Source organism: Lissotriton vulgaris, chromosome 2_1, assembly GCF_964263255.1.
Source record: "Lissotriton vulgaris chromosome 2_1, aLisVul1.2, whole genome shotgun sequence".
In the NCBI taxonomy this organism is placed as follows: Eukaryota; Metazoa; Chordata; class Amphibia; order Caudata; family Salamandridae; genus Lissotriton; species Lissotriton vulgaris.
The window spans coordinates 2,007,241,944-2,007,269,774 of NC_141687.1; the positions used below are offsets into that span (position 1 = coordinate 2,007,241,944).

At 45.4% G+C, this 27,831-nt stretch overlaps 1 protein-coding gene across 1 annotated transcript in view; it reads right to left on the reverse strand.

Annotated features, from left to right (window-relative positions):
- The window catches only part of SH3GL3 (SH3 domain containing GRB2 like 3, endophilin A3), a 762,914-nt gene that overhangs the window by 277,230 nt on the left and 457,853 nt on the right, over nucleotides 1–27,831 (reverse strand). Inside the window, exon 6 of the mRNA XM_086959002.1 lies at nucleotides 22,022–22,125. Coding sequence (XP_086815128.1) covers nucleotides 22,022–22,125 — 104 coding nt within the window. The remainder of the gene's footprint in view (nucleotides 1–22,021; nucleotides 22,126–27,831) is intronic.

Below are 27,831 nucleotides of genomic sequence, written 5' to 3' on the forward strand. Positions count from 1 at the left end.
GGTTAGGAGCATATTGTTTGTGTATAACATAACTTTCAGGTTCCGTTTGGTGTGTGTATACATTGTAAATTGGGTGCACTCTGAATGTCTATAGACAGAGGTTCTAAGGCCAGTATAAAAACTGGAGAGAAAAGTGGGCAACCTTGTCCTGTTCGTCTGTGGATATTCAGAGGGGTGGAATGGAAGACATTAGATATGATCTATGCTGTTGGAGTATGGTACAGCCATCAGTGCCATGTGAGGAAGGTCAGATCTACGCCCACTCACTCCAGCGTCCTATGCGAATAGTCCCATTCCACCTGATCAGACCCTTCTAATCATCAAGGGACAGGGCTATCTGTTTGGTGTATTTCTGTTTAGCAGTAGAAAGAAGATGGGATAACATCCGTAGATGAATAGGAGAAGAACGGCAGGAGACTAATCCCATTTGATTGTTGTGAACTAAAGATGGGATGTACTATTTAAGTATATTCGCAGAGGCTTTGGCTACAAAATTCACATCTTAGTTAATGAGGGAGATATGGTGGTAGTTCTCACAGTTCAAATGGTCCATCCTTGGCTTTGGAATCAATGATATAGAAGCCCAGGAAAATTCCAGCAGCAGGGGGTCCTAAGAGGTGGCATCTTGGAACAGCTTACTACAGAGTTAAAACGAGTATTTAGCTGTAATCTTGTAGAACTCTATCAGTAGTCCATCTACTCCAGGCACCTTGCTGGAGAAAACAGTTTTAATAGCTTCTTCTATCTGCTCCTTGAATTCTTTAGCGAGATCCATTCAGCTTTTCACTGTATTACATGGTTTTGGAGGTCACTGAAAAAGTGAAACTCCTGAGCAACTTCGTCTGGGGCTTCTGAGGTGTAGAGGGTAGTGTAATAAGCTGAAAATCACCCAATAATGTCTCCTGGACGAGTGATTAGTCTCCCATCTTGTATACACAGCACAGGCACATTGGGTTGTGCTGCGTGTTGCCACCACTGCAAAGCAAGTAGTTTGTCCGCTTTTTCCTCTCATTGGTAACAGCAACTCCAGATTTAAATGGGGCTTTTAGCAACGGACATAAGTAATAAATTGAGTTCATATTTTTGGGCCGTAAAGCTGGTAAGATTTATTGTTTGATTCCGATGATAGGCACAAGTCAAATCATTGATTTCACCTTCCAGAGCTAGTTTATGTTGCAGATTCTGTTTTCTGTCTGTCCTCGAGCCCTGAATCATCATCCTCCTCATAAAGGCTTTGCCTGCAGCCAAGACTTGCAGGTAGGATGCTGTGCCATTATTGACTGCACATACTCTTGATGATAGCCACATATTTTTGATTTTTTTATCTGGAAGTTTATACCTGAAGGTACCCATCATCCAGAACATTTTCCACAAGGTTTGTAGTTGGATATCTAAGTCTTTAGATATTGGCGCATGGTCCAAAACACATTGCCCTCCTTTCGCCCAGGAGGTGGCCTGAGGAAGAAGTAATCTATGGGGGGGACCCACATTATGTAGGCATGAAAAAACACTGTAATCCCCTATCTGATGGATGACTGAGCCTCTAAGGATCTTCTAATCTGTGGTCTAATAGTAAGTCATGCCAAATGATGTATGGAACATCATACCCTGGGTGTGGTTGTCCAGAATGGCCCAGTACAGGGTCCTGGGTGAGATTCAAATCCCCACCCACAATTAGTGATGAGTCTCCAATTTATGTGAAAATTCTGGTCAGTTTAGACAGGAAATAATTTTTCGCCCCTTCGGCACATAAATAGAACCCACCACACAGGTTTGAAATTGCAAAGTCTAATGTGCCAGTACGTAACAATTCTGTGGATCAGTCCATATCTTGCAAACCATTGCTGGGAAACACTTGTTCAAAAGAAGATAACCACCTCGTAGTTCCTGTATGGAAGTGAGGTAAAAGCAGAGTGTGTCGAAGGTAGGACAAGGGGGGTAAGTATCTGAAGCAGCGATGCCTGTCTCTTTTTAGCCTATCTGTTTCCGTTAAGTGTGTTTACTGCATATGCGCAATGTCCAGGATTTTAGATCCTAAGAATGAATAGATTTTCTTTATTCATACATAGCCAGAGGTGGTGTGTACATTGAGGGACCAAACCAACAGGGTCTTCACCATAAGGTTCACCATTGTTTCTCAGCTGTGAAGCCTATGATACCGAGTGCACACAGGAGGGAGAAAATAGTGGTGAGTGGGTTAGCGCCTGGTGGAAATGTCTGGAGAAGTATACTGGCATTGTTCAGGAGAGTTCCTATGCCCAGGTGAGGAGCGATACTTAATATTTATTTATTTATTAAGGAGTTTTATATAGCGCTGGCCAGACCAGAGGGTATAAGAGTGCTTTACAACAGTTTTAATGCAGGAGTCACACAATAAGGCAGAGGTATACATATTGGTTCAGAAGTCCCAGCGTGGTGTGAAACATTGAGGTAGGGAAGTCCTGAGATAGCCTCGATGAGTGCACAATGTCTTGGGCTGAACCTTTTTCAGGGAGGAGGGAACGAGGAAGGGGTCAGGGTGGGGGGAAGAGGTAGGTCTTAAGGACACAGTGTCAGGTGTCTGTGCTGTAGAGTGCAGGTTTGTGCGCTTCGGCGGAGGCTATCAGTTCGGGAAGGCACGGTTGATTAAGAGGTCTTTTAGGAGTTTTTTTAATATTACAAAGAAAGGGATAGTCCTGATATCAGCTAGGATGGAGTATCAGCTAGGATGGAGTTCCAAATTTTGGGCACGTTTCCAGTGAAGGATCGTGCAGCATTTTTTTGTTTACGTGTTTTAATAGGGGTGAGTAGTAGGGTGTTGGAGCTCCTGAGGTTTCTCATCTGTCCGGCCTTCTCGAGTTTGGAGGCCAGGTTTTCAGGTTTCCCTGTGTGCAGGGCTTTGTGCGTGAGGCAGGCAGTTCTGAAGCTGGCACGCATTTCAACTGTGAGCAGTTTTAGTTCTCTAAGTGTGGGTGATATGTGACGTATTTCTCTTGAGAGTTGTTTGGAGGGAAGCTAGGTGGGATTTTGCTGTACCGGTTAGGACTGCACCCCCAGAGTCGCTAGATAGCACCAGTGATTGAGTGGCTTGTCTGAGGTCCTTGGGCGGGATGAAGTGTTTTATTTTATTGTGTAACTTCAGATTGAGGAAGGCACTCTTTGTGGGGCTCTTATTGTGTTTGGCCATATCAGGATTTGGGTCTAGGGTGATCCCTAATGATTTTACAGAATTTGCCAGAGCGAGATTACTGTTGAGAGCATCTATTGCTTTTAGCCATTCCTCGATTTGAGGGTTATGAGGGTTTTTTGGAGATGAGGAGGATTTCAGTTTTATCTTGGTTGAGTTTAAAGTGGTTTGTTCATAGTCAGTGTTGGACTTCTCTAAGAGTGTTGCTTAGTCTCTGAATTTCATCAATGGAGGAGGTTTGCAGATAGATCTAGTCAAGTCAAGTCAGAGAATTTATATAGCGCACTACATACCCAGAGGGTCTCAAGGCGCTTAGAAAGGGGTGGGGAATTACTTGTCAAATATCCACGTTTTAAGTTGCTTTCTGAATGCTAGGTGGTTCTGGGTAAGGCGAAGGTAAGCGGGGAGTGAGTTCCATGTTTTAGCAGCCAGGTATGAGAAGGATCTGCCTCCCATGGTGGTCTTGTTGATGCGAGGTACAGTGGCGAGGGCTTGGTTGGAAGAACGTAGTTGGCGGGAGGGGGTGTAGAAGGACAGTCGAGAGTTGAGGCATTCTGGTCCGATGTCGTAGAGTGATTTGTGTGCGTGGGTTAGCAGTCGGAAAGTGATCCTCTTCTTGACGGGTAGCCAGTGGAGGTCTTTAAGGTGACCAGAGATGTGTTCGTTGCGTGGAATGTCTAGTATGATCCTGGCTGAGGCGTTTTGGATTCGTTGGAGTTTCTTCTGGAGTTTAGCGGTAGTGCCTGCGTAGAGGGTGTTTCCGTAGTCCAGTCGGCTCGTGACCAGAGCATGGGTGACTGTTCTCCTTGTTTCGGTGGGGATCCAGCGAAATGTTTTTCTGAGCATGCGAAGAATGTTGAAGCAAGAAGAGGATACGGCGCTGACTTGTCTGTTCATTGAGAGTGAAGAATCCAGGATGACGCCTAGGTTCCGTGCGTGGTCTGTCGGGATGGGTGCTTTTCCAAGGGCTTCCGGCCACCAGGAGTCGTCCCATGCAGAGGGGGATGTACCTAAGATGAGGACTTCTGTTTTGTCTGAGTTCAGTTTCAGACGGCTTTGTTTCATCCATTCGGCAACTTCTTTCATTCCTTCGTGTAGGTTAGTTTTGGCGGTGCTGGGGTCATTGGTGAGAGAAAGGATTAGTTGAGTGTCATCCGAGTAAGAGATGATGTTGAGGTTGTGTTGGCGGGCGATGGTCGCGAGGGGGCTCATGTATACGTTGAAGAGGGTGGGGCTGAGTGAGGATCCTTGTGGTACGCCACAGATGACTTCAGTGGCCTCGGACTTGAATGGTGGGAGGCGGACTCTCTGGGTTCTTCCGGTGAGGAACGAGGTGATCCATTCAAGTGCTTTTCCTTGGATTCCGATGTTATTGAGGCGTTGTAGAAGGGTGCTGTGGCAGACTGTGTCGAATGCTGCAGAGAGGTCGAGGAGGATGAGGGCGACTGTGTCTCCATTGTCCAGTAGAGTTCGAATGTCGTCTGTTGCTGCGATGAGGGCGGTCTCAGTGCTGTGTTTTGCTCGGAAGCCAGATTGTGAGGAGTCGAGGGATTTGTTGGCTTCGAGGAAGGCGGCGAGCTGGTTGTTGACAGCTTTCTCGATGACTTTGGCCGGGAATGGAAGGAGCGAGATGGGGCGGTAATTTTTGAGTTCGGTGGGGTCCGCTGTGGGTTTTTTCAGAAGGGCGGTGAGTTCAGCGTGTTTCCAGTCTTCCGGGAAGGTGGCAGAGTTGAAGGAGCAGTTGATGACGTCTCGGAGGTGCGGTGCTATGACGGAGTCAGCTTTGTTGAAGATGTGGTGAGGACATGGGTCTGTGGGGGATCCTGAGTGGATGGAATTCATCAGGCGGATTGTGTCCTCAGTGGAGATTGGGTTCCAGTCGTTAAGGGTGTTCACAGGGGGAGAATGTTCAGCAAATGGTAGGGTGGGGTGGTTTCCGGGTTGGTTGTCGAAGCTGTTGTGGATGTCTGCAATCGCAGAGGGCTTGAGAGGGGGTGATGTCGTTGGAGTTTGCTGAGGGATTGGAAAATTCCTTGACGATGTTGAAAAGTTCCTTGCTGTTGTGGGCGTTGTTGTCAAGTCGATCCTTGAATGCTGTTTTCTTGGCCTTACGGATTAGTTGGTGGTGAGTGCGGGTGGCGTTTTTGAAGGCGTCCTTGGTGCTGGCGGTTGGGTCTTTTTTCCAGGCCTTTTCGAGGGAGCGGCAGAGTTTCTTGGACTTCTTAAGATCATCGTTGAACCATGAGGCCTTTTTGCTGCCAGGTTTGCTTTGACGTTTTTTCAGTGGTGCTAAGGTGTCGGCGGTGTTGGATAACCATAGGGTGAGGTTGGCGGCGGCTTCGTTTGCGTTGGAAGAGTGGGCTGGGGTGTTTAGAAGGAGCGATGCGGAGATCTGGTCCGTGGTGATTTTGTTCCAGTTTCTTTGCAGAGTTGGTTGGAGGTGGTTTCTGCATATAGGTGGAAGGAGATGTTGGCTTTTTTGAGTAAGGTGGTGAGGGGTTTTATGTATATGTTGAACAGTTGAGGGGAGAGCACAGAGCCTTGGGGGACACCTCTACTGATGGGGTGTAGGTTGGAGGTAAAGGTTTTGATTTTTATCCTTTGGGAGCGGTTGTGTAAAAAGGAGGAGAACCAGTGTAGGACCTCCTAATCTGCACCTACCCTATCTCGGAGAGCCTTGATGAGTAGATTGTGATCAACCGTGTCAAAGCTGCTGATAGGACCAAAGTCGAATCAATGATTTTTGAGACAGGCAGTCACATCCTTGTTACTCTCGATGTAGTTTCACTCTACACCGGATGATGGGCTAGCTGCCATTGAAATGTTCCTGAATGGAAGAGGAAAACCTGAAAGAGTTCCTACAGGGTTTATTGTACGATTGGCGAATTTTGCATTGCGTAAAAATTACTTCAAATTTGGAAGTGATTTTTACTTCCAAGTAAAAGGAGTGGCAATGGGTTGTCCTTTTGCCCCTGAGCTGGCAGTGTTATACATGTCCAAATTTGAGGAAAAGTGCATATATAATAGCAACCCATTTTTAGATTTTAGAATGTATTTCTAATTGGGTTCGCTAAATAGGTGACGTATTACTGGTATGGACCGGAAATGAACAACAGTTTCTCCAATTTCATGAATGGCTAAATGCAAGGTCATCTGATATTAAATACAGCTTGAATTATGCCATGAAAAAAATGGCCTTTTTAGATGTAGAGTTCTATCCCTCAGAAAACAGGCTGGTAACAGCGCTTTACAAGAAGTCACCATCCACACAGTTTATGGGAAAATCTACCCTTCAGGCAATTTCTGAGGATTAAGCGTAATTGCTCCTTCAAGGATGAGTACATGTGCCATGCCAACAAATTATTGGAAAGCTTAATGGATCGAGGATATCCTAAAAAGCTGCTTAAAAACTCCATGAAAAGAGCGTGGTGGACACCACGTGAGACCCTACTGCAGAAGAAAGATAAACCACCAACAAATAAAGTTGTCTGTGTAACAACCTTTTGGCCCAATTCCAATCTGTTGAAAAAAATCATAAATCAGAACTGGCATTTGATTGAAGATATTGATCCATCACTCGCAAGATACCGGCTGTTTGCTTTGAAAAAAGAACGACGTTTTGCAAACCAAATAGTACGGGCTGCATTACCAAGTATTCCACTAAAGAATACCCTACGAGATCGAATGGGACTACGTCCAATTGTAGGACACCACAAATAAGGGACTTGTACTTGCTGTGATGTGACAAAACCATTGAAGGTGCTCTTTTTGCTCATAAAAATATATATTGGAAACATGAAGCTTACACCAATTGTCAATCAATCAATCATCGCATTTATATGGCGCACTACTCACCCAGAGGGTCTCAAGGCACTGGGGGAGGGGGGTCCGCTACTGCTCGAACAGCCAGGTCTTGAGTTGCTTCCTGAAGGCGAGGTGGTCCTGGGTCAGGCGGAGGTGGGTGGGGAGGGAGTTCCATGTCTTGGCGGCGAGGTAGGAGAAGGACCGTCCCCCTGTGGTGGCTCTTCGGATGTGGGGGACGGTGGCGAGGGCGTGGCTGGTCGATCGAAGCTGGCGTTTGGGAGCGTAGAAGTTGAGGAGGCTGTTGAGGTATCCTGGGCCTTGGTTGTGTAGGGCTTTGTGTGCGTGGGTGAGGAGACGGAAGGTGATTCTCTTGTTGACCGGGAGCCAGTGCAGATCTCTCAGGTGTCCGGAGATGTGGCTGCGACGGGGGATGTCCAGGATGAGTCGTGCTGAGGCGTTCTGGATCCGCTGGAGTCTCTTCTGGAGTTTGGTGGTGGTTCCGGCGTAGAGGGAGTTGCCGTAGTCCAGACGGCTGGTGACGAGGGCCTGCGTGACTGTCTTCCTGGTCTCGGTGGGGATCCACCGGAAGATCTTACGTAGCATGCGCAGGATGTTGAAGCACGACGAGGAGACGGCGTTGACTTGTCTGGTCATGGAGAGGGAGGAGTCCATGATGAAGCCCAGGTTGCGTGCGTGGTCTGTTGGTTTGGGTGCGCTGCCTAGGGCGGGGGGCCACCAGGAGTCGTCCAAAGCGGCGGGTGAGGATCCCAGGATGAGGACTTCCGTCTTGTCCGAGTTCAGTTTCAGGCGGCTGTTCTTCATCCATTCGGCTACCTCTTTCATCCCTTCATGAAGGTTGGCTCTGGCGGTGGCGGGGTCGTTGGTGAGGGAGAGGATCAGCTGGGTGTCGTCGGCGTAGGAGATGATGTTGAGGTTGTGCTGGAGTGCGATGTCTGCGAGGGGGCTCATGTAGACGTTGAAGAGGGTTGGACTGAGCGAGGAGCCTTGAGGAATGCCGCAGATGACTTCGGTGGCTTCAGATCTGAACGGAGGGAGGCGGACTCTCTATGTCCTTCTGGCGAGGAAGGAGATGATCCACTCCAGTGCCTTCTCCTGGACTCCGACGTTGCTGAGGCGTTGTACTAGGGTACGGTGGCAGACAGTGTCGAAGGCCGCGGAGAGGTCGAGGAGGATGAGGGCTGCTGTTTCTCCGTTGTCGAGCAGCGCTCGGATGTCATTGGTGGCTGCGATCAGGGCGGTCTCGGTGCTGTGGTTGGCCCGGAAGCCAGACTGCGAGGGGTCGAGGGATCCGTTTGTCTCGAGGAAGGCGGCCAGCTGCTTGTTGACGGTCTTCTCGATGACTTTTGCAGGAAACGGGAGTAGTGAGATGGGGCGGTAGTTCTTGAGGTCGGTGGGGTCGGCCGATGACTTCTTGAGTAGGGCGCTGAGTTTGGCGTGCTTCCAGCTCTCCGGGAAGGTAGCGGTGTCGAAGGAGGTGTTGATGATGTCCCGCAGGTGGGGTGCGATGACAGCATTGGCCTTGTTGAAGACGTGGTGAGGGCAGGGGTCGGTCGGAGATCCGGAGTGGATGGAGTTCATCGTGCGGACGGTGTCTTCGGTGCTGATCGGAGTCCAGGCGCAGAGGGTGGTGGTGAGGGGTGGTGGTTCGGTCGTGGCGTTCGTCGGTTGAGTGCTGAAGCTGTTGTGTATGTCCGCGATCTTGTTGTGGATGTAGGAGGCGAGGGAGTTGCAGAGGTCTTGCGAAGGGGTGATGTTGTTGTTTCCGGCGTTGGGGTTGGAGAGCTCTTTGACGATGTTGAAGAGTTCCTTGCTGTTGTGTGCGTTGTTGTCCAGTCGTTCCTTGAATGCAGTTTTCTTGGTGGCGTGGATGAGTTGGTGGTGTTTTCGGGTGGCGAGCTTGAGGGCGGTCATGTTGTCCGGTGTTGGGTCTCTGCGCCAGGTTCTCTCGAGGGCTCGGCAGTTCTTCTTGGAGCTCTTGAGTTTATCGGTGAACCATGGGGCTTTCTTGCTACCGGGTCTGCTAGGTGGGATCCTCAGGGGGGCGAGCTCGTTGCGCAGTCGCTGATCCACTTCGCGAGGTTGGTGGCCGCCTGGCTAGGGTTCGTTGTGCTGGTGGGAGGGTTCATGCTCAGGGAGGTCACGAGCTGGTCGGCTGTGATCTTGTTTCAGCTCCTGCGTGCAACCTGTTGCTGGTGGTGGTGGATCGTGGTCCTTCCGAAGCTGAAGTGGACGCAGCTGTGGTCCGTCCAGTGGAGTCCGGTGGCGTGGCTGAAGGCGATGTCCTTGCTGGATGAGAAGACGGGGTCGAGTGTGTGTCCGGCGTAGTGGGTGGGGGTGGTCACCAGCTGCTTGAGTCCCAGGTTTGCGAGGTTGTCCAGCAGGGTGGTGGTGTTGCGGTCGTTGTTGTTCTCCAGGTGGAAGTTGAGGTCCCCTAGGAGGATGTAGTCAGCGGAGCAGAGGGCGTGCGGGCTGATGAAGTCGGCGATGTCTTCGCTGAATTGTGTGCGTTGTCCCGGGGGTCTGTAGATGAGGGTGCCTCTGAGGGTGGTCTTGGGGTTGATGTGGACCTGAAAGTGCAGGTGCTCGGCGGTTGCGAGGGTGTCGTCGGTGTTGGTCGTGATGCGGATGGTGTTCCTGTGGACGATGGCGATGCCTCCTCCGATGTGGTTGATGCGGTCCCTTCAGATGATCTTGTAGCCGTCTGGGATGGCGATGACGATGTCGGGCGCTGAGGAGGCGTTCATCCAGGTTTCCGTGAAGAAGGCGACATCTGGGGCTGTGGTGTCGAGTAGGTTCCAGATCTCGATGGCGTGCCTGTGGACAGAGCGGGTGTTGAGTAGGATGCATTTCAGGTGGCTGCTGTTGTTGCTCGTCTTGGTCTTGGTTGGTGCTGGAGTAGTGCAGGTCCGGATGCAGGTGAACTTGCAGGAGTTGCAGCAGAAGGGTCCGTGGGTGCGTCTCGGGGTGGCTCGGTAGCAGCCCGGGAATCGGCCGGCGTTGAGGGCGTTGAGGGTGGCGGCATCGAACGTCCGGCGGGCGGGCTGGGGTCTGCTGGAACCAGGAGTCCTGGCACTGGGCGCGGTCCAGGCACGGACGGGCGAAGACGGGCTTACCTTTGGCGCGCCTTCGGCGCGCTTAGGTCGCGCCCGCTGCGCGTGCACGCTGCACGTGCACGCTGCGCGTACGCGTGGACTCTGCCATAAATGGCGTAGTGGGGGGGTGGAGGGAGGGAGGAGCAGCTGGGAGGCGGGAGCGGGGAGGCGAATCAGGGGCGAGCAGAGGGAAGAGGGGGCGGTCCGCAGGGGCGCAGCGGCGGGGAGGGGGGAAGTGAGCGGCGGGGGAGGAGGGGTGGGGGTAGGATCGGCGGGAAGCAAAAAATGGCGGGAAAGCGGCGGAGCGGCGAGGGGGGAGGCCTAAGGGCTGACCCTAGCAGGTGACGGGCAGGGGGCAGGGGCAGGGGTCGGGCAGGCAGCAGGGTGACCTGGCCCCTGGGGACCGTGCTATGGCAGGGTTGGGGGTCAGGCAGCCGGCAGCAGGGGGGCCAAGCACGCGGGAACGTGCAAGGCTGGCCTGGGGCAGGAGGCAGGCAGCAGGGGGACCAGGCAGTAAGGCAGCGGGAGGACCTGGCAGGAAGGCGGCAGGCAGAGGGAGGCCCTGGCACACGGGGACCGTGCGGCAGGAGGAGCGACCAGGAGGGTTGAACTTCTTTCACTGCCTTCCTTCGAGTAACTGGATTCTCAGGTAGCAGCAGCATGGGCGTTTTTGCACTTCTAGGTGACAGAAAGCCCTGCCCCTAGACCAAGGCTGGAGGAGGCCACCACATGCTGCGCCAAAGTAGTAGTTTATGGCATTTGACGCCCTTGCCCTAAACTATACTTTGGCAAAACTAATCAAGAAGTTTGCCACAGGATTACACAACATAAATCAAGAATTAAGAAAAACATACAGTCAGCTCCATTGGTTAACCATTGGAAGAGCAACAACCATCAAGAAAAGGGTTTGACTTGGACAATAATATCTAAAGTCGAACAAGTCTCTTGTGGAGGGGATTTAGAGCGAAAATTGATCCAATGAGAAGCTCTGCCTATAGTTAAATTCAACACAGCTGTAGACGGCTTGAACAAACTATCCGAAATGTATATGTTGTAAAAACAGACGTCACCTGTATCTGTGAATTAACATTGCCCTTGCAGGCAACATCTGATTTTTCCTGGTCCTACAAAAATATGGATAGCGAGCTATGAGCAGTTGAACATCCTTGCTGAAATATATGTAAATGTAAATGTAGTTCATTTATATAGCGCTGTATCACCGACCGGTTTCTAAGCGCTTGCTTAGGGAACCCGTCCTGGTATTCGCCTGTTAGATAACCCATTACTGGGCATCTCCAAGGTGAAAGCCAGGCATCCCGCTGCGAGGGGCCGTCGTGGAGATTAAGCAAGCTATTGTCCAGAGATGCAGAGTGGGACTCCATGATTGGAATAGGCACCGAGGCGAGAATTGTCAGGTCAGGTGAAATTTTGAGCCCAACACCAGCTGAGGCGGGGAATTGAACGATGGTCCAGGCCAGACCTCTGCATCAGGGTCTGCCGCTCCAACCACTTGAGCCACACTTCTCCACAGTGAAATACATCGGAACATCTAATAAAGTTCAGTATGTTCAAACTTTGGGTTGAGAACTACATTTCCCACAAATCAATCAGGGCCAGCCATGCACTCTGGTTATCGCGCACCAGGAAGTTTAAAAACACAGAGACTGGAAGAAATCAGAGCAGCAACACTTCTGACCGGTTGTATGACGATCCGTCGCACACAATGTTATCGCGGCACTTTCAATCGCGGCTCTTACATCGCAAAGGCCGTCACACCTGCCATTATCTCATCACACGTAGTTGCGACGCAAATGCCGCAATGTAATTGGATCGCATGTCACATCGTCGATTTAACATCACGCGACAAGACAACACGATGTTTGAGGCCACACTGTAAAAATATTTTCAGCCAATGGGTTTGTACTTGTAATAAACATTTTCTTGAAGCTCTTAGTGTCATTTCACCTACAATTGTTTTGGAATGTACCCTATGACAAAGGAAACAGATGATGTTAATAGAAACATTAATTAATTTAAGATAGGTCATGGTTAGTTACTTGATTCAGGTTTGATGTCATGCATTCGTATAATCCCACTGCAGCAAAAAGCAGGTAGCTTAAAGAAACATTTACAAAGGAGGAACAACATTTTCAAAACATATTCTGTAACACAAAAGACATGATCCACCAGTTAGACAAAAAGAAAAAAACATATAGTCCAACAAATATCCCCTTTCTAGCCTAGAATAACTGTAAAGTAATTTGACATTTGCAATCCTCTTACGTTCATTGCAAATGTAATTGGTACCAAAATCAAAATAAGCACGACATGGATGCAGGGACAACATTTTTTTCTCTTTTTTTAAACATTATTCTGTGGGAAAAAAACACAGAGTTTGCAATAAACCTAAATCTCATAATAAGCCAATAAGCACGTTATTAGGCTGAAATACCCGGGTAAGGGATTTGAGATTAAGTCAACAATGTAAACAACAGTGGCAGCACAGGAGTGCAGTAACCCTGCACCAGGCTACATGTTACATGCTTTGTGTCACCCACAAAGTGATACATGGAATGGGACTGCTCTTCATCAAGAATAAAATCGCCAAACACATTCATCATAGGATCCTCTGCTTTAGAGTGGTACCCCGCCTCAAAAGCACAAGATACAAGAAAAAAACGATGGGTGGCACATCCTTCAATGTTCAAGCAGCCAAAATATGGAACTCTTTTCCCCCAACATAAGATCCACCGACAGCCACCTTATCTTCAGAAAACTACTCAAGAATTGGCTCTTCCCCTCATAAGCACCATACGCAAACAGAAATATACAGCACATCCCTCTGTATATAAGCATTTATTTGTACTATTGATATGTACCTATATATGTGTATTGCTTTGTATAAACATGTCGAACAATTGTTTTAATAATAAATACATTTTTAAGTACAGCACTCGAAAACCAGAGCTTATCGAATGCATCTTTAATCTATTTATACTTACTTCCTTTTGCATTTAAGCACCTTACATGTACTTGGATCTATGTATTTATTACTTTCTCCCAAACAAAAATAATAATGAAAATAATAAATACACGCATATTCAATGCACTACCCTATTTCTCAACCTATACCTCTATTCATTTCTTTAATCTCCATATACTTACTTCCTTTATGCATGTATAAACTTTCCATGGATCTATATATTTATGACTTTCTTCTGATTCAGCATATCCAATGCACTACCCTATTTCTCACCCTATACCTCTCTTAACATATCTTCTACCTCAACTCTCGAACTCGTCTCAAACCTCTTTATACTACTCTTTCCACTGCAAAACCCTATTTCTCACCCTATACTTCTACCAATATATATCCTCTACATCCATCCAATGCACTACCCCATATCTCACTCTACACCTCAACATATCTTTTACCTCAAATCTCTGACTCATCTCAAACCTCTTTATACTACTCTTTCCATTGCACTACCCTATTTCTCACCCTATAACTCTATATATATATCCTCTACATCCACTCTCTCTTCCATTTCAAACCCCATAGCACTACTATTATCCCCAAAATAGCCCTTTCTAGATTCCCCCCTACTCTACCCCTCGTTGCACCATCTGACACCTATTTTACTATACTGATTCCCCAAAACAAGCCTTTCTAAAGTCTACCCTCTGAATCTTCCCCTCCACATCCCTTGTTTCTCACCCAAGCCTCCCACTACTGCTTTGACCTTCAAAACAAAATAATAATAATAATTATTCTAAATACTTCACTCATCTATCCCTCCAATATCGTTTTCGAGCAAAATACAGACTAACATGTCCACTTCTCAAATTTAATATTTCACTATACTAATTCACCACTAATCCTTTATGGGTTCCAGAGTAGCGTGCTACCCATCGAAAAAGGTGCTTCAACACCTCATTAGGGGCAGCAAACACTATATAAATGAAAACCTTTTCTCCCTCTGCTATCCTTCTCAATCCAAATAACTGACTAACATCCACCGCTCAAATCGCTTTCATATTTCACTATACTAATTTAGCACTTATCCTTTATGGGTTCCGGAGTAGCTTGCTACTCGGCGAAAAAGCGCTTCAACACCCTATCAGAGTTAACAAGTGCACTATATATATATATATATATATATATATATATATATATATATATATATATATATATATATATATATATATATATATATATATATATATATATATCTCGCATTCAAACAGTTCTGGTAAACTTGCCAGTTCCGCTCACGGGTGGGTCGAGGTAGGGCTCCCGGCCACCCTCTAGATTCAATCAAAATTCCCATTGTTGAGAAAGAACATACTCGACACTCCAAAATTGCTGGTGCACGTAGAATTTAATTGCAGGAAACAACGCGTTTCACCTTTCGGCTTGATCACGTGATCAAGCCGAAAGGTGAAACGCGTTGCTTCCTGCCATTAAATTCTATGTGCACCAGCAATTTTGGAGTGTCGAGTACGTTCTTTTTCAACAATGGGAATTTTGATTGAATATATATATAATTGTCGGCTTGGCGGCAGGAAGCTGCTACCTCCGGTGACCCGGAGGGATTGTTGTCTCTCGTTGGAGAGTTACCGCCTTGCCCCGGAATATCCTGTGAGAGGCGCTGATCCGAAGAGGGAGTTCCGACTCGGCGTTCTGACGGCAGTCGGGCGCGTGGGCTGTTGAGCTCGCTCGTGGTTATCGGCGCCAAAGGACACTTTCCGTGAAGGAGTTTTTCCCGGTTTGTCGGACATCTGCATTCGTCTTGAAAACCGACATTACCAGTGAGTGACGCGGATTTACGCGTTTTGTATATCATTGACTGTATTGCAACATGGCAGCTGGTGGTAGACGAGGGAGGGAAGTGGCAGCCCTCGATGTATTTGATGACTCCCCGGCTGGGGGGTCGACTGCAGTAGGCTCCGCTGTGGAAAGCAATGACAGTGCTGTGAATTTACGAGGCCTGTATAAGAAACTGGAGAAACTAATCAAACGTGAGCAGGCTAAGTGGTGGGAGCACCGCTCCCTGAGCAGATATCTAGAAGTCAATTGTATACCGAGGGGGCTGCGAGAACTGTTGGCCCCCAGTTATGACCAGCCTGACCCAGAGATGCTCAGGGAGTGGGCGGAGTGCAATTTGGAGTCCTCAAGGAAGTTGGTGCAAATACTAGTCCGGTATGCTGAGTCGGACCGTTTAAAAATACAGAGTCAAATTGATGCGCTGAACCTCGAGATTGAGGAACAAAGCACCGACAAGACGGCAGAAAGCACCAAACTCCAAAAAGAAATGATGGTTCGTGTCCAGAAGGAGGAGGACATCATCATAAGGCGCAAACAGTACAAATTCCAAAGGGACAAAACAGACTATCTGGAAGGTCGCATATTTACGTTTGCACGGAAGTATGATGCCAGGAAAGCGTCCCAGCCGCCAAAAAGCACGATGCCTCCTAAAGAGCAAGGAGCCCAACGGGCCACATCATCAGCCAGCTCATCAAATGTGGATCTAAGTTCCAATGTAGATAGCGGCTCGGAATACGAAGGAGGCAGAACCCGGTCGGGGTTGGGGTTTACCCGGTTCACGATGGCGCAAGAGATGGAGATGGTGAACGAAGACAACAGGGACATATTACGCCCCAGAGCCAATCGCCAAAAGGCAACAAAAACCCCAGCGCCAAACGACGACAGCGCCGAAAAGCCAGAGCAGGACGACGCTCCAAAACGCAAACCCTACAAAAAACAGTGGAGCAAGAAGAAGAAACAGCCATAGAACAAACAGGTGTGTCCAATTTTTCTATCATCAATCTAACCTCCTTACAACTTACAGATTCCGAACTGAAAACATTGTCTTTGGGCTTATCTTTTTGTCCGCCTAGAAATTTTAATTATGCGGACACTAGAATAGACTTATTTAAGTTCACTAGGAAACTTAAATTGCAAAAACATTTTTTAAACAACAAGCCCAGGAATCAGGATGTCAGTGCCAGTGATGATAGTACACCACTAAATGTTCATGATTTGCCACTCGTCCAAGACATGGAAAGCCTAAGACAAGAACAATTTGTGTCTCAACAGACGGATGCTGACAGTGCTTCCCAAGCTGGCAACACTATGGTTAACCTCTCAAAATTCAAGCCAAAATCTACATATACTCCACAGATGCTGCACGATAATTTAGATATTTTCCAGGAGGCCGTAGTGAAAGATATTAAGACTCTATACTCACAGACACAGAGGAACGACAATCACAGAAACAACTGTAACAAAAGATATACTGATTTGGTGGCAAAGATACAAAAAGCGGGCAATGTGATTGTCCGTCAATCGGACAAGGGGGGCAACATTGTTTTGTGGGCAAGGGACTTGTACTTGGAAGAGGCAACCGCCCAGTTGAATGATATCTCCTGTTATAGACACTGTGATCTGGCGGTTATTAAAAATGCCCAAGGTACATTTTATTCATTGCTCATGGGGTGGCGTTCATCAGGCCTCATTAGCATGGATGAACTGAAGTATCTAAAAAATGATTTCCCTATTATGCCCGTGCTCTACCTGATCCCCAAGATCCACAAGAACTCGCAGAAACCCCCCGGTAGACCAATCATCTCTGCACGCGGGGGGTTGCTAGAGAACACTACAATCTATGTGGACTCATTCTTGCAGGAATATGTGTTAGGATTACCCTCTTATGTCCAAGACTCCAGTGACTTTTTAAGAAAGCTAAGCACTGTGCAGTGGGATCCATCATACCTGCTTGTAACACTCGATGTCTCTGCCCTTTATACTAGTATCATCCATGCGGATGGTCTTAGGGCAGTGGCTTACTACTTGGGGTTCCGCCCGATTGTTTTTGCAGAACACAACAAGATGCTGTTATCAATGATAACATTTTGTTTGAACAATAATTACTTCATGTTCAATAAACAGCATTTCCAGCAAGTTAGGGGTGTAGCCATGGGGGCCTGTTTTTCTCCCAGTTACGCCTGCCTTCATATGGGGTACTGGGAGAGGCAGGTCCTCACTGGCGAACACTCTGAAACTTGCAGGAATCACATCGTTCGGTGGTTCAGATACATCGATGATGTATGCATGATCTGGAAAGGAACCACCGAACAGGTCACAGAATTTATCGACAAGTTGAACAAAAACAATTACAACTTGTCATTTACTTCTGATATCAGCACCTCGAATGCCACCTTTTTGGACATTGCCATTAATATCATCAATGGAGAAATTCAAACATCTCTGTTCAGGAAGCCTACGGCTGGCAATACAGTGTTGCATGCACAAAGCCACCATCCTCCCCATCTGATCCGCAGCATCCCCTACGGGGAAATGCTGCGGATCAGAAGAGCATGCAGCACTGAAGCACAGTATCAGAAAGTCCAGGAAGAGTGCAAACAACGATTTCTGGCCCGAGGTTATGACAAAAAGGTGATCCTGGCTGCCATCAGGAAAGCCAATGCAATACCCCGGTCTGAAGCCCTAGTACATAGGGGGATATGTACTTCCACCATAGCCCCAACACAACAACCTACTAGACTCATATGGGCCTTTAACAACCAGCATGGTGCGCTTAGAAAAATTGTAAATAGGCATTGGGGTCTAGTCAAATGCGATCCCACTATAGGTAAATTTATGCCCACAAAACCTGCGATTACCTATAGAAAAGCCTTTTCCTTGCAGGATGCGCTAGTGAAATCAAGCCCTGAGTTAGTTAATAAACAAGATTGGTTGTCGGGGAGCAAAGGCTTCAGAAGATGTGCTTCATGCAAAGCCTGTATTCAGGGAGTGAACAAGACTGAGTATTACATCCCATTTTCAGATACCCCTTGTAAAATAAAGAAAAAAATCACATGCAAAAGTGAATTCTGCGTGTATATTCTGGAATGCCCATGTGGCCTTCGTTACGTGGGCAGTTCAAAATTGCAGGTGCACAAAAGGGTCCTTCAACATCTACGGGCCATAAAGTCCAACGACCCAGCATATCCAGTTGCTAGGCATTTCAGAGAGAAACATAACAGCAACAGCTCTCTCTTGAAATATTATGCCATAGACACTATTGCACCAATGAGAAGGGGTGGCAACAAGGAAGCGGCGCTGAGAAGATTGGAAACACGCTACATTCTCATGCTAGATAGCAAATTTTCCAATGGGTTGAATGCATCAGAAGATTTGTACACCTGTTTATAATTTTGCTATCTGTAATTTTCATCTCCATTGATTGGTTCCTCGAGGTACTATTGTTTGTGTCCTATTCAGACATCCGACAACATGGTTCGTATTCAGTACTTCCAGCTTGGCCAGTGGTTTGTCTAGGGATACATGTACCTTCACGATGTCATTGTTTTTGTCCAGTGATCCTACTGCTTCAGTCGACAGATCAGATTATATTTCACATCCTGATCATGTTTATAATCGAATTTGGATCTGTCTGTATATATTTTAATCACATTCACATTCACTTGCATTTTTTTCGGTTATCCAACCAGCATGAATTTATAGCTAGCCAATGATTCAAGCGGATTCAAGGGTATCTCTAAATCAGGTTGCCTGTTCCAACGGTGTATGCACTTTAACAATGGCTCAGACAAATACGTGTATCTATTAAATTGGCAATGTTTTAATAGCGAATATGTGGATTCATCCAGACATTGATAAAAGCTTAGCAATTGTTGCAGCCTATTTTTTAAATTTCTTTGCACAAATGTATAGAGTATTTGTCTGTTCATGTGCTTATCATAATGTGTTTGATTTTGCCAACGGATTGATCCGGGTATTATAGAATCGACCTGTGCATTTATACACATGTAAGATATACAGATTAACACTTGCTTAGTGTTCCGTGAGGGGGATTCATCCCAACACTGTTAAGAAAAACTACTAATTAATTTTGTACATTGGTGAAATGGTTGAGTGCGCGATTTTTTGCAATAAGGAAATTCCATAGTATTTTGACTATGTCTATTGCACTATGCACTTTACCCTATTCTGGTTGGTTACCGTTTTCAGCACTAGCACTTTAAATTCTGCCTTTCGACTGCATAGCACCATGTGATCAAGGCCTGTGAGAGGCCGAAACGTTATGCTGCCGTTTGTTGCCAAATAAAAATTTCAACTAACGGAATACCTGGTCCTGCTGTTTTTCTTCGAGGTAGCGCGGCTAAATGAAGCTCTGAGTGCCTTGGTGAGGACCCGTTTTGGATATATATATATATATATATATATATATATATATTGCGCTCATCAATTCCTAGCTTGTCCCCAGGAATGAAAACAGCACTCGGGAGGTTCCTCGTCACAGAGTTTGTTTATTTCAAGAGCTACACCACAGACGCGTTTCGGCGGTCTGCCTTCTTCAGTGTGTGTGTGTCCACACGCACAACCCAGGTGCATATATATATATACACATATGATTCGTGTAAGGGTGATATCACAGTAGTGGGCATAGAAATAAGACTATAACCCTCCCAACAACTGCGTGCTCCATTTTGTAGTGGTTATTATAGACCATATACACAAAACTCAAAACACTATGCAGTGTGACATTATGCAACCTAAAAATAGGTACAGACGCTATGGTGGAAGGTATAATTGATCACCATGCAAGAAATGCACATAACATACAGCCGTGGATCGGCGTTTGTCCTCTAATATATTGCAGCCCACAAGAGCCAATTATGGCTACACATTCTTAGAAGATAATAATGAGTGAATCCAACCCAAACACGAAACGGGATATATGCCCGAAATTAAAGAAAAGGATGTCTGTAAAAGCATAGACAAACTAAAAGGAGAACCAACAGGAAATCAGTGCAAATCTCTATCACACTTAAGCAATATCATATGTGCTATCTCTCATAGTATTCTCCTATTAGGAATCAAAGAGCCCTTTGAACCTAAAATTCATCATAGAGCAATACTAAACAATTAATGATCACTAATGTACACAGTGTCTTATGAGGCTTCAAAACATAATCAAATACCGTCAAACGACATGTCCCAATAGTCAATCATAGCACACAGAGTTCAAACAGTTAATACATATTGATGCATCTTGCCCCAACCATTAAAGAACATTATATCATTACTTCAGCAGCAGGGTGCTGAATCTCATTAAATACTGCGAAAATTTCCAAATTCCAGAAAGTTAATCACCCAAGATGGGACCTACAGGGGACCTATTACATCATTTACCTAGATGGAATACCATTTCTTCCCCACTATTCATTCCCCTAGGCCACTTGGTAGACAGTCTATGATATATAGTGACTCTAGCCTGCGTAGTCGTCGTAGGCGATCTCCCCCCCTGGCACTGTTTTTGATGGTATCCAGGCCAAAGTACTGTAGCTGACTACTGTCTTTGTTGTGCCTCTCGGCAAAGTGCTGGGCGACTGGATAAGATGGATCCGCCTTATCAATCGCTCTGAGATGTTCCAGAATCCGTAGTTTCAGCATGTTAATGGTACTCCCTATGTAGCGGAGACCGCATGGGCAGGTTAGGCAATAAACCACTAGGGGCGTGCTGCATGTGATGAATTTCTTAATCTGCATTCTTTTGCCTGTGTCAGGAACAACAACGGACAACACCCTTTTGCTACCTGCACAGGCCTTGCACTTGCCACACGGGTAAAACCCGCCCATAGTTTTCAGAGTGTTACTTTTGGGTGGAGGTTTTTCTAAATGACTGGTCACTAGATGGTCCCCAAGTGATCTAGCTTTGCTAAAGGTGATAAGTGGGTGTGTTGGTAAGTCCTCCCTAAGCACATTATCAGTCTGGAGAATGGGCCAGTTTCTGCGAAGCATAGCCCTCAATTCACCTGCCCCAGCGGAGAAGGGGGTTATTAATCTGAACTTCCCACTGTCGGCCGTTGTAGCTTTCGGATCCTTCCTTATGTTGGATCTCGGTGTCAACAAGGAGTCTCTGGGAATGGCCCTTACTCTCTTCAGGGTGTTGCTTAATAGGACTTCTGCATACCCCCTGGCCAAAAACCTACTCACACATTCCACCACTGCTATATATATATGCAGCAAAACCTTTGTCCCTCTTCTATCCCTCTGCTATCCATCTCAATCCAAATAACTGATTGATATCCACCACTTAAATACTTTCCTATTTCACTATAATAATTGACCACTAATCCTTTAAGGGTTCCGGAATAGCGTGCTACTTGCCGAAAAGAACACTTCAAAACCCCATCATGGGTAACAAGCGCTCTAGAAATGCAAACCTTTTTCCCTCTTCTATCCCTCTGCTATCCTTCTGAATCTAAATGACTGACTACCCTATCCACCATGCAAATTACTTTCATATTTCACTATACTAATTCAACACTAATCCTATATGGGTTCCGGAGTAGCGTGCTACTTGCCAAAAAAATGCTTTGACACCTCATCAGGGGTAGTAAGCGCTACATAAATGCAATTACAATACAATACAATTATTTGATTTGTATTAGGCACACTACAAACTAGAATTACTCAAGGTTAGTGCATGGTATGTAAATATTTCTTGAACAGACGGTCACTGGTCCTCAGAATTTGAGCCTGCTCTTAATGGTCTTTATGAAAATACAGGTTAAGAAAGAAAACGTGCAAGATTTGCGTGTTCGTTGGGCTATGGGTAGGTATGACTGTATACTTATATGCTCTGCCTAACTATATAGGTGACAGGGTTAGGAGAATAAAGAAGTGTATAGCATTGAAGAAGAGGTGAATGGAAGGAATGTGCAACTGATTTCTTTGGTTTTAAAGTCTATGTTGGCCTTTGTGGGAGAGGAGGTAGTGAATTTGAAGTACAGGGCTTATGTTCCACTCTCTTCTGTTCAATATTTTAAAAGGAACCATTTTTTGTGTTTTGTATGGATTTATCAATCGATTTGCCTGTATTTCTTCCAAGATGTTCAGTCTTACTGTTTTTGGAATCGTTCGTGAAGATCTTCCAGAATGTTCGCAGATTGTTTATGGTAGTTTAGAATAGCCTCCATAAAAACTGCCAGCTGGTTAACTTGTTCAATCTGTAAAGAAAGCAGACATGTTTTTTTGTTTTTATTAAAAATGTGTAGTAAAACAAAAAGGGAAACAAATCATCTTGCTGTAATAAGGTCCAGTCATGATTGTTTATTACGAGATGAAGCAGGTAGGAAATGGTCTACTGTTCAGACAATGAATCAATCATTAATAAAACCAGGAAATGCTCATGCATTGTTCGTTTAAAAAACAGGCAGGCTAATATATTCATGAGTGAGCAGATTAAGCATGGGCTGAAGATTCGTTCCGCTCGCGGAATTTGCAGATTTTCTGCGATTTCGCGATCCGCGAATCTCGCGAAATTGCAGTAAAATCCGCGAATCAGCGGGGACGAATTTTAAGCCAAGCACTTACAGGGTTACAGCGGCAGGTGCAAAAGTTGAAGCTAATTTTTTGTAACCTTTTATAAAAGGGTTACAAAGAAATTAACTTCAACTTGGACACCTGCTGCTGTAAGCCTGTAAGTGCTTCCTGGCGCCTCGTTGCCTACTTGCAACTATTCTCTGACCCTGCTCTGACCCTTGAAGCAGGGTCAGAGAATAGTTACAAGTAGGCAATGAGGCGCCTGTCACAAAAATTAAACCTCAACAGGAAGCACTGACAGATATAAAAACAAGCATTTGCAATGCAATAGGTCTCGCATTAGGAAAGTTCGAGCTATTGGTCTTGTAAATGACAATTTTCTTTATTTATGTGTTGGTTTTGAAAATAGCTAAATTAATACCTTTGTCAGGTGTTACAACATCAAGTACTATAACACCGAAACGCGTCGACGCAATTGGAATTAGAATCCAAACAAGGTCAAGGAAGTAGCAGATACTCATGTATTGCTGATACTGTCTACTGTACCACTAATATCAAAGAAAAGACCAGTGGATCTATACTAGTAGTGGCAAGAGAATATCAAAGCCACAGTGTTAGGGGGTTTAAAAAGAATTCAACTGTTTATGTACTGTATTAATGTTGAATATTGTTCTCCTTTGTTGTATAATTTTTATGATTGTGATATTATATGTAATGAGTTATTAATTGTTCTTTGAAATTTTATTGTACTTGTCCAAAGAGTCTTCTTTGGATTTTTAATTGATTTCTGTATAATTAGAGGTTTTTACTTTTATAAAAATTAAGGAGACTGTGAACGTTCACTTTTTAGTGTGGAACTCCTTATCTAATGTTTCATCCCCATATGAGTTTTGTGCCTTAATGTACCTAGAAGGAATGTTTGTATGATTGGTCAGAACACATACAGCAACATAATACGTAGCTGATATAGTGTACACCCGGGATTTCCCTTTGACTGAGTTAATATTAAAAATGACAATGGCTTTTAATTGTTTTAAATAATTAATACTTAAATAAAAGTGATTTTAATTTATAATGGCAATAGCTTAAACTTTTGTAAATAACTTTTGTGAAGATTATGTTCAGTGTATTTTATTGTGACATCTTTTTGTGACATTTGTAATAAAGTTTGAAACATTGAGAGAACATATTTGAACCAGTTGTTGAATGGTTGCACAGATTGATGCTGGGGTGGTGTTGAGTGGTGCTGTGGTGGTGCTGAGTGGTGCTCTGGTGATGCTGAGTGATGCTGGGATGGTGCTGAGTGATTCTGGGGTGGTGCTGAGTGGTGCTGTGGGGGTGCTGAGTGAGGCTGTGGTGGTGCTGAGTGATGCTGTGGTGGTGCTGAGTGGTGCTGTGGTGGTGCTGAGTGATAATGTGGTGGTGCTGAGTGATGCTGTTGTGATGCTGAGTGATGCTGTGGTGGCGCTGAGTGGTGCTGTGGTGATGCTGATTGGTGCTGTGGTGGTGCTGAGTGATGCTGTGGTGGTGCTGAGTGATGCTGAGGTGTTGCTGAGTGGTGCTGTGGTGGTGCTGAGGGATAATGTGGTGGCACTGAGTGATGCTGTGGTGGCGCTGAGTGATGCTCTGGTGGCGCTGAGTGGTGCTGTGGTGGTGCTGAGTGATAGTGTGGTGGTGCTGAGTGATAATGTGATGGTGCTGAGTGATGCTGGGGTAGCGCTGAGTGATGATGTGGTGATGCAGAGGGCAGAAAGGCACAAAAAGCAGTCTAACAAAGGGCAGAAGGGCAGAAAAACAAGGGGAAAAAACGAGTCTAACAGAGGGCAGAAGGGCTCAAAAAAACAGTCTAACAGAGGACAGAAGGGCAGAAAAAAAAAGGGAAAAACGAGTCTAACAGAGGGCAGAAGGGCACAAAAACAAGGGAATAACAGAGGGCAGAAGGGCACAAAAAACGAGTCTAACAGAGGGCAGAAGGGCACAAAAAACGAGTCTAACAGGTGGCAGAAGGGCAGAAAAACAAGGGGAAAACGAGTCTAACAGAGGGCAGAAGGGCACAAAAAATGAGTCTACAGGGGGCAGAATGAATCCCGCCCTGCGTGTTTGTCCACGAAGATGCCACCTTTTTGTACAATACCTCTACTCAACTGGAGTACTTTCTACTGTCTAATCAGTAAGTGCTCCCTCGTTGGCTAAATGTATAGGGGCAGATTTACAATAACTGGTGCATCCCCAGGGATGCGCCAGTTATTATGCGCCGCAGCTCCGCCACCCATGGTGCGCCGCATTTACATTGCGGCGCACCATGTGGCAAAAACGGCACAGATGCGTCACGCATCTGTGCCGTAAAAGCAGCGCATTGCTGGAGCTGCGTCGCACTTGCTGAAGAGCGACACCACAAAAACTGCTGGACAAAATTACACCAAATTTGGCAGAAAGCTGAATCTTGGTCCACATAGCAGGATTTTTGCAATTTCGTGTAAATCCATTAAGGTTCAAATATAATTGTTTATATCATGTGGAAGAGGATTAACGAAGCCAAAAGAACTAGAGATAAGATCAGATTGGCTGCCACCACATCAACAAAGATGTGGTGACAGGCATTTTTGCACTAAGTGCCCTGTCCTAAATAAAAGTTTTACAAAATATAGGGGGCTGGATAAGGATACCCTGCCCCCCTAAGCCTGCTTGGGGCAGTCCCAGAGGAATGCTCAGCTGGGGCCAAAAACATTATCAGACCCACTGGCCACCAAATCAAAAAATTTAAAATAAGGTTGGCTTTTCTAAAATACTCCAGGTGGGGTGGGCCAGGGCCTGGGGGGTCAGCAGACTTCTGTTTTTGGGGGGAGGGATGTGCGACTCCCCTCCCTGAGCATTAGAGAGCCTGGAGACCTCACCCCCTGTGGCTTTTTTTTACTGAAAAGGGTGGGCATGCACCCCCCCCTTCTTTGGCCTCCCTTATTTGGCCTCTTTAATGCCCTGCAGGCAGCATACCGTGTGTAGTGTAGTTCCTATATTCCCAATAGGCTCTGCTATTCTATAGCTTAGACGTAGGACTCAGGTCAACAAAGTCGCTATCAAATATACTTAACTTAATTGTGTGTGTCCCAGCTAACTCAGAGGTCACTAGAAACTTTCTCGAATACACACGAAGGGATTAGTTTCTGACAACTTGACAACTTTGTTTCCCTAGGACTAGAAAATATCTTCTGAGTTGTAGAAACAATAGATATGTATTTCACTCAGCCAATCGTGCATGCTTTGTTTCAACAGAGTTGCAGAGAAATAGAGAGACTGGCGTTTTCAATAAAAAGGATTTATTGAAAAGTCTTCTTTCTCATGCAAGAGAAGTGAACTGCTACAATCGTTATGCAGACTGCAAAGTATAATGCGTATAGCGAGAATAGTAATATAAAATAATACTGTAAGAGCATTATATGGTTTCTAAGCCATATAAAAATACATACATAAATAACATTGACTAAAATACTCAACTGGTGCTTCTAAAATACGCCTACCTCAATGTACCTAACCTAAGGAAGAAGTAAATATTGTGTAGCATCACCGGGAAGGTAAACCAATACATTCAGGTCTCTGTAGGTCTTTCGCTGTCAGGCTGGGATGGTCCACACTCTGTGTTTATGGAAATGTACCATTTGTAGAGGGTTAGCTCAGATATTGAAACGTTGTGTGTATTCTTCAATGCCTCGATTTGATGCCGATGTCCTCTGTGTCTGTTTTTCTAAAATGCCAATAAATAAATTAATTTAAAAAAAATATTCAAAAAAATATTTTAAAGAAAGAGTATTGTGTAGCATGGGTTTAGTTGTTTTTGCCAAGAATCTACCAAAGGTTTCTCTAGGTTCCAATCAGCTCCCTACCTTGATCACAATGAAAGAGGTCTGGTATCTCTGTCTCAGGACTCGATTTCCCAACACCCCACAAGGGGAGCCGGAAATACTAGAGCTGGATTCTCAGCAGGAGAAAGGCAGCCTCTTGATCAGTGCGTCAGCTGGAGAGTCGATTTCCTTCGGCACTTGCTGTAGCGAGCTGCGTCGGGCAAGTAGATAGTCGAACTGCTCCAAACCACCGTATCTTGCTAGAGCAAGTGAAGGTATATTTATACCTTGAAGGTGTTTAGGAATGCTATAGTTTGGAGCAAAGACGGGCATAGGAACGTCAGCAAAGAACCCCTAGGGAATAGTTGTTCTTTGTAAAGTAACTGAGTTCCCTGGACAAATCAATATTCAAGCAAGGGGAAGTCCCTGACTGCTTAAGCTAGTTTTCCAAGAAGTTGTTGTGAAGTTTTGTACAGGTGGAAGTAGCCATGCCTGTATTTGGGTAGCATGGGCTATGCCTAAATAAGGGATTGATTTCTATGCCTATATAAGGGCAATGTGAATTGTATCCATATAAGGGCATGAATCGGGAAAATTCACTCGGAGCTTAAAACGCCACACAACACCCACTCCACTTTCTTATGTATGACATTACTAAGTTCTAAACACATTAAAACATATCTAAACATGATGTTTTAAAACCCACCCAAAATACGTAAAAATGCATTTGTACTGGTTGTACACGAAAAGCATATGTGCTGTACGCATTTAAAGCAATGTTTCATTCAAAGCACATAGCTTGACATTTGAAAATTCTATCCGAATGAATCACAAAAATACATTTATGAAATGGCTCTTAATTACAGAAGAAAAAGTCAAGACGATTCCATGGCAGATTATATAAAATGTGTGATTGTGGACAAGGTCAAATATTGTCTCTTGGAAGTTTTCAAAGAATTCTAGTTCTCTATGAATAGTTCTACATTAGGCAGATTACTTTGTGCCAAAAAATGAAAAATATAAATTTGGAAAAACAAAAGTTTGATCATAGAAAAAATAGAGTTCCAAAGTTAGAAACTTGTTATGAAAAAATAAAGGTCCAATTCACAGTCCCTCAGAACACTGTGTGCCGAATCAAAAGTCAGTGTTATTGTTTGGAGAAAACATCAAATCTTCTAAGTCTGAAAGAATTTGTCTACCATTGTAGGTGAAAGTTGGATTACATCGTTGAGAAGAATAATTGCATTTAGATGTGAGGCATCGCCGTCAGCGTTGGTCGCATTAGCAATGTTCGAATTGGGTACCTATGTGCTGCTTTCCTCTCGTACCTCACCGTCAGCATTTTGCGTCTGTGAGATCTCAATAAATGCCGTCATCAAAATTGGTAGCCGCTGGGGACAACACAGTGCATGAGCCGTCACTGGTCCAAGCAAAGTATCAACATCCGTTGGCAGGACTGATGGGAGTGTGAGACAGATGTCTAACTTGCATTCTTCTCCACATAGCAAGCATCGTAGAACAGGTAAGATGCAATCTTGCCAGATTGTTCTGAAT